At 40.5% G+C, this 18,067-nt stretch overlaps 1 protein-coding gene across 1 annotated transcript in view; it reads right to left on the bottom strand.

Annotated features, from left to right (window-relative positions):
- ADAMTSL3 (ADAMTS like 3) overlaps positions 1-18,067 on the bottom strand; it is a 171,099-nt gene that overhangs the window by 25,311 nt on the left and 127,721 nt on the right. The window contains exons 16-21 of the mRNA XM_053955298.1: positions 16,043-16,329; positions 9,195-9,324; positions 7,944-8,136; positions 7,275-7,454; positions 6,360-6,513; positions 1,154-2,234 (exon numbers count right to left, since the gene is read on the bottom strand). Of these exons, the coding sequence (XP_053811273.1) occupies positions 1,154-2,234; positions 6,360-6,513; positions 7,275-7,454; positions 7,944-8,136; positions 9,195-9,324; positions 16,043-16,329 (2,025 nt within the window). The remainder of the gene's footprint in view (positions 1-1,153; positions 2,235-6,359; positions 6,514-7,274; positions 7,455-7,943; positions 8,137-9,194; positions 9,325-16,042; positions 16,330-18,067) is intronic.

Here is an 18,067-nt window from a genome sequence, read left to right as displayed (position 1 = left end):
TTAGGAAATAAACCTACTTTGCTAATATATGCCTTAAGTGCAAGAATATCACTCTGGCCTAAAATTAGGAAGCAAACACACTCGTGAGTAAACAAAACACCATCATGTCCACAAAACATGAACTATCACTTGCCACAAATTAATGGAAAATTATGCACATTTCACAAAATAAACATAACTGTTGGGAGCAACATGGTTCCAAAAACATTTTCAGTTTTTAAAATGGCTTAGTTTGGGTGTCTTTGCTTTAGCTGATAGCCCTGCAGAAGTGTATTTTTCTTGGCAGTGCATTTAATCCGTTAAATATATTGAGAAATACGCAAAAGTACCTTTATCATTTTAGAACCAGTTTTTTATTACTCAAGAGGTAGCTATAATTCCAAGAGGCTCACACACAAAGTTAATGTTAATATTACCAGGTGAGCTTCTAATTTATCAGCACTGAAGTAGAAGTATTTGCTCAGTCTTGTGCAAATATCTGATTGTAACAGCTTGCTGTACTCATTTGTCAGCTCTCAAATGTGATGGTAAAACAGGTTCTTTATTATTCTGAATTTCACTGTCCTCAACAGAAATATTTTAAAGTATTGAAAAACATCCATAAAAACTCATATTTTTCTTTTTCAACTGAAGTTATGCAGCTCCAGTAATACCTAAACAGGGTGTTGAAGAATGGTGAGGGAACTATTGATATTTTCCCTTCTTAAAATGAGTAAGAGCTAAGACTTCTTTTCATCTATACCATGGCAGATGTTTTTAATTTGTTCCCACTGTATTTAGTATCTGAATGAATCCAATAGCCTCTCTAATTTGAGGCTAAATCTGCTCTTTTTCTGACACAGCTGAAATGATTAAAGTAGATCAAATAATACAGCCAGGACATCCAAAACACTTCACCTTATAAAAATATTAAATCGTCCTATGTAGTATCCTGGAAATGGCCAAACACTTGGATGTCAGTAAAGCCAAACAACGTGACAGACACTTGAAAGAATAAAAATAAATTACTTAACTAGAAAGATGGAAGGCCCAATGACCATGCTTATCTCATTTTTACAACAGTATTTTCTAATATTGCACAGCAGGGTGGATTTTTTCCATCGACAGTGACATAATAAGTCATTCAAAAGTAAAAGAGAAACTATTTACTTACTTTGCAGAGGCTTTTAAAGTCTTGCCATCTTTTGTCCAAGTATATTTCACTTCACTAATACCAGCTGTTTCACACAGTAGATTGACAGCATGAGTATTCTTGGTCAGAAAAACTGTATTTCCAATTCGTACAGTTACTGTTTTGTTGAAGGAAACTTGAGGAACTTCCTTTTGCCTCATAATAACTGGAACCTTCTGGTCAAACATTAACTTATCAGCCGTTTTTGTGCTGAAGCGCTCGGATTCGTTTGGCAATTTGCTTGTGAGTTTTGAGGAAACTTTCTCATCCTGGGCCCCCTTCCATTTTTCAGCAGTTGGTTGTGGACGCCTGGATAATTCAGCAATCAACTGGTAGATGAGCTGGGAGGCCAAGTCATCGCTGACTTCTCCAGTTTCAATGAGCTGGCTCATGTTGCTCATGAGCTCCTCGAACTGCGCCGTGTCCATGCTGTAGGCGCCCTGGAGAACTGCAGCCTCCAGGCGTTTGTTCCTGAACTCTCGAGAGCTGAAGTCTTCTGCTGAATTACTTCCAAAGCTTCCAAGGTTTCGCAGGAATGGTTGGTCACTGACTTGCCTGTCACCCAGGTAGAGCTCGTTCTTCTTGCTCCAGATTTGCCACATTTTGCTCATCTTGTGCCATTTGGCCCCGAGGCTGTTGGCCTCGTTGTGGTCTGGGTCGCTGGTCTCGCCGGGCTGCTTTCGAGGGGGCGGGGGCTCGATGAGCCTGTTGTCAGTCCCGATGAGCTTGAGCACAAAGGTTTCGTGCGCAGAGCCCGCAATGCACCGGTACACACCGATATCCCGGGCTTCCAGACAGTGGATTTTCAGTGAGCCTGACTTAGTGATGCCAAGCCTTTTGGAGTTTTGTAAGTGCTGTCCATCTTTCTCCCAGCGGATAAGGGACTTCTGGAACCTTCGCACGGGGCACTTAATTACCACAGATGTTTTTGGGAGTAAGTAGGCTCGGCTTCCTATGGTAAAATTAATGCGCTTCTCTGGCCGTGTCTGAATATAAACTCGGTGAATGCTGACAATCTGAGGTCCATGGGCAGAAAACTTTGCTGGAAGCTTGGGCTTGATCTCTGCAAGAAAACAACGTGTTGGAAAGCATCTAGTCATTGGCAGTCATGCTTACAAAATCTGCTTTTCTCAGAATGCTTGAAAGAGCTTTTCCTGACTTTGTTCGAGTCAGACTGCAACACACAGAGCTTTTATCTGAGTCACAAAAATGCAAAAATATGAACAACATGAAACCATAACATTCCCTTGTTTTGGCCAAGAATTCTATTGCTTCTTCCCCAAGTCTCCTAACAATAAAAGGATACAGGCAACATATATGAAGGATGTAGATAGTGCACACATATATGAAAGGATATGTACACATACTATATTACTCCATATATATGTTCATATTCTAGTTATATTTCCTACTGCTGCCTCAGAAAGGCTAGGCATGATGGAAATGAAGAAACTGAATTCAAAAAAATGTGAACACATTATCACTTTCCCCACATTTGAGCACTGTTGAGTGCAGAATGACCTAAATAAAACAAAATCTATCCAAAATGCAAGGCTCCCCTTGACTCTTATTTAAAATGTTGGCTGGCTGTGCTGGTTGCCTGAGTCAAGCCAAGCTGATAGCAATGCAGGAGGTGAAAGAAACAGTCAGTGAAGACACAGTACATGAAACAGGCAAAGCCACCCTGTAATCACAGGCTGAGGGTAATTCATTAGGCTTGAAAAGTGAGTTGCTGACAGTGTTGTGCCAAGAAAGTAGGGAGGGAAGGGAGGAAAGAGAGAAAGAGGCTGAATATAGTGATCAGATAAATTACAAAAGCAGGCAATAACAGCATAAAGCTTCATGCAGGCTGGGTATAGAGACACTGGGTATTATGAAGCTCCTCCTGCACTGAACTGCAGGCACCTGGATGCTGGAAGGTTTCTAGGGAGCTGCCTGGATGAACAGCACCACGGGCAGGCTTTCCCAGCAGGCTGGGGAGGCACAGGGGGACTGCAGCGTTTGGGATGCCGCTGTGCTGACTCGCTGCTGGCAGCGGCGTGCCCGCTTTGATCAGCAGAACGGGTCTGGCTGAGAGCACCGGGCAGGGAGGAACAAAGCGCTGCAGGAGCAGGGCCACGCACCCCCGAGCCCTTCCAGGCCAGGTCGAATGGGCCACGTGGGAAGAGTCGGGAAACAATGATGTTGGTGCTAGAAAACAGCCCGGCTGTGTTTGGTGACCCAGCGCTTTGGTATGTGACAGAGACAAAGCTCAGAGCCCGCAGAAGGAGCCGGTGAGCCAGGACATGGACACGCGGATCACAACACTTCTCAGCTCGTCTGAATCTGAAATCAGTACTGCTTTTCCACCTGGGAGGTACTTAAATAAAAAGACAACTACACTGATGGCACAGAAATGTTACCGAAAAGCTGCATCTGCGTGTGCTCCAAATATGCTGTGAAGAAATAGGTGAAAAGCTAAATGCTTCAAGCATTCAATAAGTGTGTACACTATAGGAACTACACCCTGGAGTGCGTTCTTATGCTTATAAAACAAAATGGTTATTTTCAATGTTTTGGGTAATGAGTTCAGACCTGTGGGGATATCATGGTTTCATAATTGCACAGCTTTTAAATCGGCATTTGTTATCCAGATACAAGGTTCCCTCAACCATTTCACATGGTACAACAATTGTTTTAGGCACTCAGTTTACTAAAATTATTAAAGTAGCGTCCTGTTTTTAATAAGTTATTGGGCCCCAAATATTTATTTTCAGGGAAGCGTTCCAGTATTAAATCTTCCACTTCCAAAATCCAACTTACAGACACAGTAAGTGTAACTTTAAACACACAAATTAAAATACTTCAGGCTGTGGTCTGTTTACACTCGTTATTCCAACTTCGAATTAAACCCAGTGCATACTTATAAATATGTTAACAAGTCTCATCCATTTCATTTCTTTAAAAAGGACAGAACACTAACTCTCATTAGCAGCTCAACACTAAAGGGTGTGTGTATTTTTACTGGTGACTTGTGAGCAAGGCTGAGAGTGAAACAAAGTTCAGAGTTGTGGATGGCAGGCCATATAAATATATAAGGTCATATGAATGTATGAGGCCACATAACTTTGCATTCTCTAGGTCCTTACTGTCATTCAATCTTGCAGCTGCTGAGGTAATGGACTGTTTGGGAGGGTAAAGGTAAATCTTAAGGAATATGTGCTGGAGCCTTTGGACCTCATTATCACCTGATACAAATCCATCTCCATCTGTGACCTGTAATGGTCCTGAACAGCTTCAGCTGGGTTTCAGATCCTGGTGACCTCAGGGCTAGACTGGCGTTATTTCCTATTTCTCAGAGCCCGGAGTCAGGAATGTTTCTACTTAATAAGCACTACTAAGCCAGAAAACAGCTACAATTACCAGTCTCAGGACAAAAGATTAAGTCTAAAATGACTCAGCATTGTCATGAGACAGTAAAAAAAGGCACTTATGTGAGCCACAGAAGCATCACCTTGAGGAGGGAGATTTAGAAACTGCTCTCCAAGGCAAGAACCCCCAACAGCACTCACACCACACTGCTCCTCATCCATCCACATCATTCCTTGTCCTACAGAGGAGATGCCTCCTGCATGTTCCTGGGAATCCAAAACCTGCTGCTGTCCCAGCCCTGCAAGACCCAAACAGGAACTGCAGGTGTGGAGCAGGCTCACACCTTCCCCATCCCTCCTGCTGCGCTGCGAGAGAATCCCCGGGCAGATCTGAGCTGCAGAGGCTCCCGTGCTCCCCAGGTGGTGCAAATGGAGGGAGAGGACAGAGATTCTCTTTATGACTTTGATCTGCACCCATTCTGGCCGATGTTGTTCCCTCTGCAGCCCCGTGTGCTGCTCTCTAGGCACTGTGCTGGAAGCTGACATGGTAACATGGATATCAATCTGAGTTAAGCAATTTGCAAACCAGCTCCACTGCCATTCAACTATCCACAATTAATTAAATTCAGATAGATATGCAACTCAAAATATTTTATTAAACCTTATGCCAAGGACATTCCTGAAAGTCCACAGGGCTTTATTTAAGTGGAGTTTTGAACCTCAGGATTTTGGCATGTTAATCTGAAATGCAGGCCAGGAAAAGAAGTTTCATATTATGTATGAATCAGTAATTATTCTATTTCTTATGTTGTTTTGTGAATAATTTTTAAAGCAAAGCTTCAAAATGTATAAAGTAGCTATTTCTTCACAACACTGTGAGTTGAGTCAAAACATGGCTGTGTCTGACTGGTGATCAGAACCAGGACATTGATAAAGGCTTTTTGTTTTCCCCCAGCTCAAAACTAAAAGCTCTTTTTTTTCCCTGTCTTCTCAGCCTCCCACTCCCCAAATCTGCAAACCAATGCTCTCCATTATAAAGGAAGGGGAGCACAGGTTCAGACCTAAGGAGCCTGCATTTAGATCTGCCTATTCTAAATTAGCATATGTAATTGAACACACTCTGTATCAGAGACGTTGCCCATTGCTGTTAAACAATTAGTGCAACTCTCATCAGTATCATAACCCAATTGTGCCCAAATTGTACAATTGCCATAGACAATCCTTCTGAAAAGATTCTTATGTAGACAGTAATAAAACATCAGATTTTTCAAAGAATGTCTGTACTGTCACCACTCCATGTGCAGCTAATGAGGCCAGTATTGTAATTTTTACAAGGAAGGATAGAAATTATACCTAAAATTATCACTGGCACAGAGTTTCAGGTTTTTAATTCCACCACGTTAAGCAAAATGTCCAGTGTAATACAAACATACAGAGAAAAGACAAGGCAGAACTGGATTCTTATCTTTTCTAATGTCCTTTGTAATTTATGTTAAATTTATTGATTTTCCTTTTTTTTTTTTTTGTTTTTCCAGTTGGAATAGTGTAAATGATAAAGGAAAAATCAGATCAAATTGTGCATAAGAGTGAGGGTGAGAGGTATGCACCATAATATATATTCAAAAACTGCTTCTTGAGACATAACCTTTGTTTTTGCGTGGTAGAAATAAAAGTAAAAGCAATCCTGTTATTACTGGTATAGTAATTATGACACTCAGTTTATGCCAAGTTATGTTGTGATAGTATAGGGATATGAGTGAATTAATGTGCATACAGATTTCTCTTTATAAATAGATCATTCCAAATCAGCAAGGAACCAGATAAAGTGACATACTTACTGTTGCAGGCATTCATCTGACAAGACCTTACAAGCAGTGAAGGAGACAGAGCACTACACATCGACCCATTTAATGCGACATATTGGCCCTTTGCTGTCAGGGTTTGGCAGGCAAGTTTCCTTCTCTGGATTCCAACACCACAGCTTACTGAGCACTGTGAAAGGAAGGATGCAGTCAAGCTAAACTTGTGGTGCCCCACACCACACATGCTAATTTTAAAGCAGTTTGTTTTGTGGTGGTTTTAATTTTTTTTTAAATTTTTTAGTTCTGAAAGAGTACACACACTCTACTTCATAGGAATCCTTGTGTTATCTAGTTATCAGACTCTTATATTAGTTATTAAACTCTCTCCACTTTTCCAGGCAATAAGAATATAAGACAGACAGTTTTTCCAGCAAGCAAGTCATGAATTAAAATAACATGACAGTGTTTATGCCCAGACATGGGCAAAACAGAGTAATGAGATCAGGTACCTGAGAGAAACAACTCAGCAGGTTCTAAACAGTCTCTGGCAAGACTCTCAACCCTCTCTCTTAGGTTGCATTGCATGAAAGTGTAATTGCAGCTTCTAAATTCAATTTTCTAAATCATTTTGAATGGGGAGTGGTAGCAAGCTTGCATTAAACAGGAAAGGAGGAGGATGTATTCCAGAATAATGCAAAGATTTGCTTTTTGGAAGTTGTACCATGAAATTATTGACAGCTCAAAATGTCCTTCAGTGACTGAAGCACTGCCCAGGAAGGGGACTGTGATCAGTCTGGCTGCAGGCAGGGATGCACAGTTTAGTTCAGGACAGGCCTTGTGACAGCTCCAGCTGCCCTGGCAGCTCCAAACAGCTCATTTACCCAGGCAGAAATCTTCAGAGCTTTTGTTGCAATGGAGGGTTTTGGTTCATCATTATTGAGGCTTGCTCACCTTGGACCATTCTCCAAAGACCAGCTGAGGAGGACAATCAACTTTTGCACATGCTTTACTAGTTGGCAGTTTGGGCTCCTGGCAGGTATCATCGGGGTGTTTCAGGAAACTCCCATCTGTCAGCAGCTGCTTACAGGACACTCTGCGGGTCTGAATCCCTCCTCCACAGGTACGTGAACACTAAGGAGGAGAATCAAATACAGCATTTACACCTGCACGGACATCTGTGTTTTTGAAAAATGGCATCTACTTTCAATGAGAAATCAAGCAGCATGGAAAATTCAATGTTAAAATAATTAATATATCAGAGATGAGAACTGGACTTCAAATGTCAAACGTACCACCTGAATGCATGGATGTAGTAGAAATCTTAGAGAAAAACATGCATCTTATGCATAAATCTATGTCCCTCACATGTTAATACATTAAAAAAAAAAAAGGTTATTGTGTTTAGAGAGCATAGGGAGAAAGATGATGTATGGAAAAAAAGGTGAAATCTTAACAAGGAGTTCCACCTCATCCTGTGACTACCCGTGGGCACAGGAGTCTGAAGCAGTGCCTTTGAGTTAGTTGGTTCTCATGATGGAAGTTGAAACACACTCAGAAGGTCGGGAGCTGCCTTCGTGGCCAGAGGACCCCATTTAGACTCTTTCTGTGACCCAGCCATACCTGCTGCCATTCCTCAGCGTGCCAAGCAGGGGGACAATCAATCTGGTTACAGGCTTGCAGAGAATGAGGCTTTGGGTCTTTGCACTGGTGGGCAGCAGGAGCAGATTCCCCGGGCTGCTGGCAGGACACGGCCCGGCTCTGGATCCCCACCCCGCAGGTCGCCGAGCAGCGGCTCCAGGGGCCGCTCTGCCACCTGTCCCAAAAACACAGCCAGAAGCTCAGCTTTAGCAATCCCCTCACACTGGGGAAGGAACAGTCTCATCCAAACAGAGCCCAGCAAAAAGCACAGCTGCAGGCATGGTTATTGATCAATGGCTAAAACACCCCTTTGGTTTGGCTGGCGCACAAAAGTAGCAATTGGATTTATAAAACCTTACAGGTAACAAGCAAATGCAGAATTTATTAACAATGAAGTAATAAACGGTCATTTTCAGACAAATTTTACTCCAGTATTTACCTTTGCAGTGTTTCTCTTAAAAACAGCCTGTTGGCAACCTGCTGATGTTTACATTGATAAATGTAAATATGTAAATAGACCTTTCTTATATTTACAAAACTTCTTTTAAATGCATATATGTTCTCTATAAAACATCCTGTTCCTGTTAACTTCTTCCCTACTTTTAGCAAGAGCAGGTCTCTGCAAACACATAGAAACAATTTGCAAAGGATTTGGGATGTCAGAGATCAGAAATGGGTAAGTAAGTCAGCACACATCAAAATTTCATATACGGCCCTTTCAAGTGATCAAATGGCCTAGAGGTTTTCTTGGATTTAGACTGGATTTGTTCTTTCCCCAGAATCTCCAAAGAAACATAAGAACTACATGGGGCTACTAAAGAAGCATTAAATTAATGTGCCTTTAAATCATAATTTCGTAATTTTTTTAATTCAGTAAAGATAAAAAGTGAATATCCTCAGCTTTTCTTTTGTGAAATATCGTCAAAATTTTCCTTCTACTACTAGGAGAGTTAAGGCTCTTTTTCCAGCTCTGGCAGATATTCAACATGGAAGAGATTTATTTCAGAAAATGTCCCCTATTTCATCAGGGAGATATGAAGAGTGGAAAAGGAGTGAACAAGACCAAAAAAACACCCCAATCCCAAAACCTTGTTGAAAACGGAAGTAGTGAAATTCCATCCCAAAAGCATGACCACAGTCCTGCAATCTGAACCCTTTCTGAGAAAGCCAATGTTTATTCAAGTCCCATTAACCCTTCCTTTGCCACCACATAATTCCATTATTAGAGGGTACCTCGGGGGGCAGAGCTTCGTGTTGCAGGTCCGAGTCATCGGGGGTGGCCTCGTGGAATTGTCACACAGGGTTTCACTGACACCTTGCTTTGTGTCTACGTGCAGACACATGGCAATGGCTTCCTGTGTGCCTGCATTTGGAAGGAAAACACCCGTGAAAGATGGAAGAAATTTCTGTAAAGCTTGCTCTTGAAAAATAATCAGTAAAAAAGCACTGGATTAGATAGCAGGCTTAAAAGTAACATCTCAAGCAAAAAGGAATGCAGAGACAGTTTACTTATTTACTACTCAGAAGATATTTGTGAATTATATCTTAACTTTACTTCTGTGATATTTAAAAGTCTTGACTTGACATTCTGCTGCTCTGAAAACCAATTAAACCTCAGGTTTTTCTGTCAAGCTACTAGCAGAGGCTGCATCTACTGGTTCTGTAATGATCCTAAACCAGCTTCTACCTCCATTGCCAAAACTGAGGTGAAAGTGATCCCTTCTCACTTACCTTGCCTTTAATAAAAAGCTAAAGATCTGCAAAAATTGGTATAAAAATGCAGAAAACTTGCAAAGCTATAGTCAGGAGAAACGTTCTATGTTTAGTCAGCCATTCTCAGTGGCCAAGAGATGCAATGGTTTTGCTGAAGGCAGCAAATCTGACCCAGCCTAGAGCTTTCCTGACTAGTTACCATTCTTGGCACCTTCTGATCTGCAGCTCTTGCTACCTGGATCTTATTACTAAAGCATGGAAGATTACTAATGCTCAAGTTTCTATGAGCAAAATGAAACGTAACGTAAGTTTCCTTTAGAACAAGACGGCTTAGTGAATACACATTCAGTGAACTACTTCTATTTTAAACTTATGCAATTATCCAATTTTATATATCATATTTTTTAGTATGAAAGCCTTGCTCAATTTCAAAGCTCACTCACATGCACATAAAATACAAGATGGTTGTGATGTGCCTGGGGGGTTCTGTGTATCTGGGTTGTTCTATACAAGCAATGCTAATGATCCAAATCCTATGGAACAAAAGAGCTGAAATCATAAAATACCTATATTGATTCCAGGTAAAAATGGCTTTTGAAGAGTCTGTTTCAATTTAAATTCTTTTCCTTCTTATCTTCAGTGATTTTGTAAGGACACTGCTGACCACCAGCCATTCTGATTCCAGAGGGCTGGAATGCCTGACACAGGAAGTTCCACCCCAGGCCACTATTTCTCTCCTGTACACAAGCACTGTCATTTTTTCATAAACCAAAGATGTTCCCTCCATCTATAAACAATTTTGATTCAGTCCAGTGTATTAGTCCCACTTGAGGCAGTCCAACTACTTCAGACATCTCAGCAGGGGTAAACCAGTAGCAATTTTCAGAACAACACAAATTCCAGTTTCTTGCAGGCTCTCTGGTACACCTCCAGATCCCCTCTGGGACTCATTTGCAGTTCAGATAGACCTTGTTATATAAATGTTTTGACTACATCTACAAAGTGATGAATTTTTATAGAGCAAAAGACCTGACCTTAAATATGATTGACAACCTATTCAGTTCCCTTGTATCAAAGTATTGATAATTCTGTTAACGTAGAGCACACACATTGTGGTAAAACTACTTTACTAGTCAGGCTGAGAATAAATATTAAACAACAAATACCATGACTGTAATACAGGCATGAAAATGCCCAAAGATGACAAAACAATAAACACAATTTTTGGCATAGACGTAGGAGAATAAAAGGCTTTTTTTCCAGTCAGTCCTCAATATTTTGTTTAACAGGAGCAGCTTCCCTTTCCCCTTACATAGGAAATTCATATTTGACTGTCTACAGGAGAGAAGGAAGCATTTAGAGTTGGGTTCTGACAGAAGCAGATTTGTCTTACCAGACAAGTAATCAAGTCCATGCCAAGCATCCATATAATCTATATTTTAGGTCATAATCTACTCTATGCTACCAAGCTTTAGCTTTGCTGACCTCCCTGTGTTGCTGTGAGAAAATCGTGCTCCAAAGCGGTGCTTCTGCTCTGGAACAGGTTGCAACACATAGAATTGTGTTAATATCTCACACAAAGGAGGGGAATGAAATGAAATTCCCCTCAGACCATCTAAATTGGCAATAATGTCATGGGAAATTTTTATCTTGGTGTTATATAAACTAAACTGGCCAGCCAAATGGACAAAAGGCATGTCATACCAGGTGATGGGGTCTGTCTACAAATTGCCACCTGGAGTTCATTAAGGCGTTCCTGCCTTGCAGCAGGACCTGTGGAGCTTTAATCACATTAAGAGAAGAAAATGTTGATATGTGGTGTGTTTTGCATTTGACTGAAGTACAGAGCACAAACTGCATTAGCAATTCTTCCCCACCGGGGCCTCAATGAAAGAAAACTCGCACCCTCTTTTGATGCTCTAAGTACAAAATGGATACTAAAGAGTTGTTAAAAACCCACCACGAAGTCCCTTCCTGTTCCTTCTTTCGCAGTTCAAGAACTACATTCAATAAATAACTGCATGTAATTGATGTTAAATTTGCTTGAACATAACTGTCAAAATGTCTTCACAATTAATCAGATTTCTCACCCCAAACTATAATTTTCCATTAGTTGGGAACTTCAATCACTGATAAACTTATTCTATGTCGATTGGAAAATGGAAAAATCTATTATTCAAACAAGCAAAGTTTTATATATATGACTTTCTTGGCTTATAATATAAACAGAGTAGATAATTTAACTAAAACATTATGTATGCAGCAGGGACCATTAAGTATTTTTACAGTAATCTGATGCACTATTGTAGTAATTACCCTACTATTCAGTGAAACAGAATATTTTCTATTTTAACCCAGCATTCAAACCACATACATTTACATTCTTCTACAATCTTTTCTGTGCGATGAAATATACAGTGCTTGAAGCTGTTTTAAAAGATCAAAATGCTTGAATTAAGCCCAGAGTTTCTCTTCCTGCATTTTTAAAGTACAAAGAAAATGGGGGTGGCAAGCTGCTGTGCAAACGTTAAAAAGGTGGGTCTGTTCTCTATACCTGGAAGAGGAAAGACATTTATTTACATCAGATACTCTCAGTTTGGTGGCTTCTTAAAAATAAGTACCGGGTATGTACTAAGCTGAAAATAACTCAGAAGAGATGCCGAATTCTACATATCCTTGAGCCTCTCTGTGCATCTATTTTATAGTTCTGTAAGAGAGTAAACAACATCTGCAGCTAATGAAACAAATGAGTGACCAGGTATCAAGGTGACTCCAACACAAGCTGAGAGCAAATTCTCTCAGCTTTATATGTGAGTCTCTGAACGGCCATTGTTTTTCTTAGAGCCCTTAAATTTGGCTAGAATCCATTAATATTCTAAGAATCTCAGGTTTCTCATAAATAAAATGGTAAACCTTTAGCCCTTATGGTCCAGACAAAAGCCTGAAAACACAACCTGACTGCATTCTGAAGTTACCAAAGCCGCAGAGGCTATAGAGGAAATAACAGGAAGTGCATGTTATTTATTGCTTAATCTCATTATTTTTAGGCCAATGTAATGACTTTAGGTGGCCCAAATAACAGTTTTTGAAGCATATGGAGTATAAATAATAATAATAATTACATTTAGCCACCAAAATCTGCCTCTTGCAATTAAAGGTATATTTAAACAAGAAAATGTTCAGAGATTTTTAAAATGAAAAACATCCCTTTAAAATATTGTTGAGTAGTAAATGATTGACAACAAAGAAATGCTATAGATTACAACAAAAACATTTTTCTTGAGGAATATTCTTTATTCTCACAATGATTATTAATTCCCTACTGATTATATTATGTAAATTAAGCTTACATCTGGGAGTCTCATATCATGGCCAAAGTTCTTCAGATTGAAAAGAACACAAAAACAAAACCAAAGAAACACAAAAAAAAAAAAAAAAAAAAAAAATTCAGGGAAAATGAAGGCAAATTTTGAGATCCCCAAGCACACAGCTGGCTTATTTTCAGTTTAGGATTTCTTCAGGCGCTGAATAAAAAACCAGATCTTTAGATTTCAGACTGGTTACAGAGCTTCCTACGGGTATTAAAGGTGATATCTGCCTATGACTAACAGGCCTCGACAACTTTTATTTACACTCATGGAAAGACTGATGAAGGAAGCATTAATTATGCTAAGATGCATAAAACAACTTAGCTGCTCTCAAAACCTCAACTTGTTTGGCTCTTCACATGCTGTGTGAGAAGCCACAGGTTTGGTGCAGAAAGTGCACAAGTGACCCGAGACTGGGGTGATTGTTGCTCTAGAACTGGAAAGATGATGTTTGATAACACCTTGCAAATCACTCTCTGTAAGTCTAATACCCAAAAACCCCAATGTTTCCATCTGCATTTTTTCATCTGCTTTGCAGAGGGACCAGAGGAGACTGAATTACAAGTCTAGTCTGTGTGAGGATTAAAAAAAAGGTGCAAGTGACAAGCTCTGAAAGAGAGATTCGGACTTTGCTCAAATATTTGCTATAAAAGCTTCCAGCCTACTTAGAGCCTGCAGAATGTTCCCTCATTCAGAAAGAGTTAAGTACCAAGAAACGGGGGCAGGGAGTTCCGAGGATACAGAAATCCACAGGAATTTGTTTTAATAGCCACTGCTAGATGCATACATACTAGAGAAAAAGTACCCAATATAATTTACATTACACTGGGTTATTCCAAACTCAGACAACATTTATTTCTTATAACGAAAGAGTTCATCTAATTGAAATGAGATTTGAACATAAAACTTAGCAGAAATGGATCAGCTCCTTTGAACTACACAATGGAAAAATAGTAGACAGTGAGATCATTAGCTAGTACATTGCAGTGAGTTGGAAACAGAAGAGATGTCTGGTTCCCTGAAAACTATTTATCGGCAGGTAATTTTTGGTCTGTTTGAAAGCCTTTGCCAAGGCAGCCAGAAGACCAGAGCTGATAGAAAGGAAAAATCACCTAACTAGCACAGCAACATGGGGGCTTCTGAAGCTGCTCATTGATAAAACACCCTGACAACTTCCCACATTTCCCAGGAGCATCACATAAGGAAAATGTCTAGACACAGTACCAGTGATACCACAGAAGTCTTAAAAACACAAACAAGATATTGTCTTTCAAACTTCTTCAAGTGAGTCATTTCTACTGCATAGCAAACAAATTGTTAGATTACTATGAACACCTACAGAACAATTCTGGGTCAGGGAATCTCACAAATTCATGAAAGGGTCAGAAGTCAACAACAGAGTTCATAGTCGGCTCCCTCAGGAACAAAATTTAAGCTGAACACAAGATTCTGCTCATCAATCATTTTGAAGTTCCTTCCAATGAAACTGCTCCTTAAATTACCATCAACCTGCACACCAAGTGCAAGTTTTTATGGGGATGCTTTTGCAAGGACAAACTCACCCTTGAAGATGCAGAATGCAAACACACACATGTGCAAAGACTAGAGGTTATTTCACCCTACATATCTGATGATACCCTCAAAGTTTGAAAACCTTGGAGTTTCAGAACACCTCTGGCAAAGACATTGCCTAAAAAGCAGTAAAGTGGATTTAAGATGGCAAGAAAATGGTTGTATGTTACAAAAATCAGTTGAGATACCAGAACCACAAATTTAGAATTAATGAATTGTTTACTTCTGCTTTACAGTACAATCTCCTTATTTCTAAAAATATTTCTCTTATTAAAATATGAAACAGAGTCACTCACCCACAGTAGCTGTCACTACCATCTCATGCTTCTACAAACATACTTGGACTCCAGTCTCTCCTCCCTAGCCAGTCATGATGCCCACTGCAGGTAGTGCAGGGAATGGGATGTTCCAGCTTTTGTGATCACAGGTGCTGTTATTCCTATGGATCAACCCCCTCAGTAAGCAGCAGTGTTAAATGATAAAGGAGGCACTATCAGTCACTTACCATGCTGCTGATCCCATTCTGGGGCATCTCTTCCAGCTTGTGTCTTCCAGCTTTGAGCTGGTGAGCAGCACAAAGGAGGCTGCTGTCTGTGAGCTCTATCTCGCTCCCCACTTCTAATTGTTTCTGTTTCCCCTTTTTCTACATTTTTTATTTCTTCTATGGGTACAACTGTCTTCACTTCCCACTGATGTCAGCAGTCCTGTCATATATAGGTGTGTTCACAATTCCACTGCCTCCACTTAACACTTCATAACTCACTTGTGTTCAGTCCCAAAGTACAGTAAGTAGTAGCAACACCAGCAGCCTTGTCTGGTAACATGTACTAACGACGACAGGGAGATTCGATTACATCCAAGCAGGAATGTGCCTAACTACTTGCAGACAGATGTATGGCACAGAGCTCCCAGGCAGTGATACAGTGCACCGAGACCCAAACCAGCTCCCGTTTGATCCTCACGCCGGCCAGGCTGGAAGCAAGTCTCCCTAATTACAGCCCTGTATTCCTACTGTTCTGCAGAAAATGGCAGCTTTTTGGAAGAAAAGGAATAAACATGGGAATTTTTACTCTGAAACCATACACTTTTGGTTCCTAGGAAAAGGTGGATCATCTAAACATTTCCACCACTGATGCATCAGACATAGCGGTACCAGAGGGCCTGGCAGCTGACACTCCTGCAGCAGCAAGACTAAAGTAAGTTGCTGTATCAACTTCCTGCACCTTACTTTACCCAATAAGTGTTTGCTGAAGGAAAGAAAGTCATTTGAAATACTCTATTGATAACCAAAAATTTGTTAAAGCTTGTAGCTGCAGGTTTTAATACAAATCAGCATAGTTACTGTAAGGTAACACTAAAGGAGATGGAACAATACCAAACAATGCCAAATTCTTACAACTCAGGATAAATTAAGAAAAAATAAGGTACCTCCAAGACACGTGGCTGAACATGGAGTGAACCCAATATATTCCCAGTCATAAATCACACTGCCATCTTCAGCATGAGGAAATTCTGGCGTGTAGGGGACAGGATCACTGTCACAGGATGCCTGGTGACAGACTCGTTCTGTTGGTGGCCTCTCATCCTCACATTCCTCCTCAGGCAGCTCAACCTCGGTCTGAGTAAAGGCGAGAAGGATCCGGCACTTCACGTCTCGCACCTGGATGCCACTGCCACACGTGGCACTGCATGGAGACCAGGGCTCAGGAATAAACCTGCAGATCATCACAGCACTGTCATTTATTCCATGTAATTGTGCCTGTGTGTGCACAGCTAAAACACAGCCAACACACATAAATGGGTGTTTATACACAGAGCAGACATACATAATACTGATGCTTAAATAGAATGCATAATCAAGTATCTTAAGCCTCTCACTTGACTCTCACATCCCAGACCATTTACCAAAATTCACACAAGAAGATGTAGGAAAAGAGGAGAAAGAATCATGAGGAACAGAGAAAGCTGTATCCTTGCTGAGGAAAAGGGAGAACACCTAAATCTTTTCTTAGTCTCCTTCAGCAGGGAAAAAAAGAGAAACTCCAGGAAGATTCATCTGTACAATATAAAATAACTCCCCAGATACACAGACTTGGGCATAGGCCAAAAATATATTTGCAATCTGCCTAAATCTGAGAGGTCCTCACCTTATGTCATACTAATAATCAGCAACCAGAGAGAAGAGAAGCACTTTTCAAATAGAGCCATTTCCCGTGCACACCACTGCAGGCTCTTCAGATTCAATCTTGCAAGCAGCCTCTCATCTTCAATACAGAGGTCTAACCTGTCTACAGTCCATCATTTTTATTAGAAAGCATTTATGGCCCTGATGAACTACAATAAAATCTTGTTTTACAGGTCATGAATTTGTTATAATATTCTCTGACTTTGAGGGTCACATTAATATCTGATAGTCATTTTCCAAATGGCACTAGAGACAAGGGCTTGGATTTCATTAATAAAGTTATCCTGGGTGGCCCTGGGGTGTACTTTATAAGAAGTCAAATACAGAATTTCCTAGAACTTTTTTTCCCCATGAAAAGGCTGCAGTTGCTCTTTATTATGTGTCCAAATGTAGCTGATAATCATAACACCAGTGGGAGATATAGGAGGATAATTTGACCAATGTTAAAAATGTATTTGGAAAGAAAGATCCAAATTAGGATTCAAAGATTTGGCCCTTAGCTTGCATAAATTATCTTTCCCTTACTGCAGGAAAGCTGCCCTTACAAACATAAGAACACTTGTGTAAGACAAAAATGAGTATTTACACTCTACATACACAGTAAGCACAGAAAAATGTCAACAGTGTGGTTTGATTCTGTGCACAGTTTATCATCTTGCCAATAATTTATTGCCAGTATACACAGAGGGAGACTCAAATAGAAGAAAGGAGAACAGATGGCTGGATAACCTGTAAGGATACTCCAAGTCAGTCTTTGGGATAGTCACCCAGGCTGTGACTGGGACAGACCCCAGAAGAGGCTTTTTCCTGTGGAAAAGACTATTCCCATTTCCAACAGAGGTTAAAAGATTAACTGGTTATTCTTTAAGGAGATGTTAATGAAATAGCTTTACGGCTCTGCTACAAAGGTAAATATATCTAAACCCATCAACATTTCCTTGAGCTGTCTCAGAATTTTTGTTAGAGCTCACTGGTCCTAACCAGCCTTCAGGAAAAGGCACACTATTCCCAGCTCCTCTTGACACCAGAAATTCCCAGTACTCATCCCTTCACAGGTCTGAGCACCTTCCAAGAAGGCCAGATTGATGTTTATTGGAAGGATGCTATCAAAACAGTGCATGGCTCTGTCCTACAGCGATCAAATCTGAGCAAATGCCAGGTTAGGAACAGCCCAAGAGCCCACTGAGTCCGGTGGCACAGCTGGGGTGGGATCAACGTCCAGATGCCTCTGGTATAAATTCTAATGACTGTTCTGAGGGAAAAGCTGC

The sequence above is a fragment of the Vidua chalybeata genome, chromosome 13 (assembly GCF_026979565.1).
Source record: "Vidua chalybeata isolate OUT-0048 chromosome 13, bVidCha1 merged haplotype, whole genome shotgun sequence".
In the NCBI taxonomy this organism is placed as follows: Eukaryota; Metazoa; Chordata; class Aves; order Passeriformes; family Viduidae; genus Vidua; species Vidua chalybeata.
The sequence above is the reverse complement of the archived record's forward strand: the minus strand, read 5'-3'. Positions and strand labels throughout refer to the sequence as shown.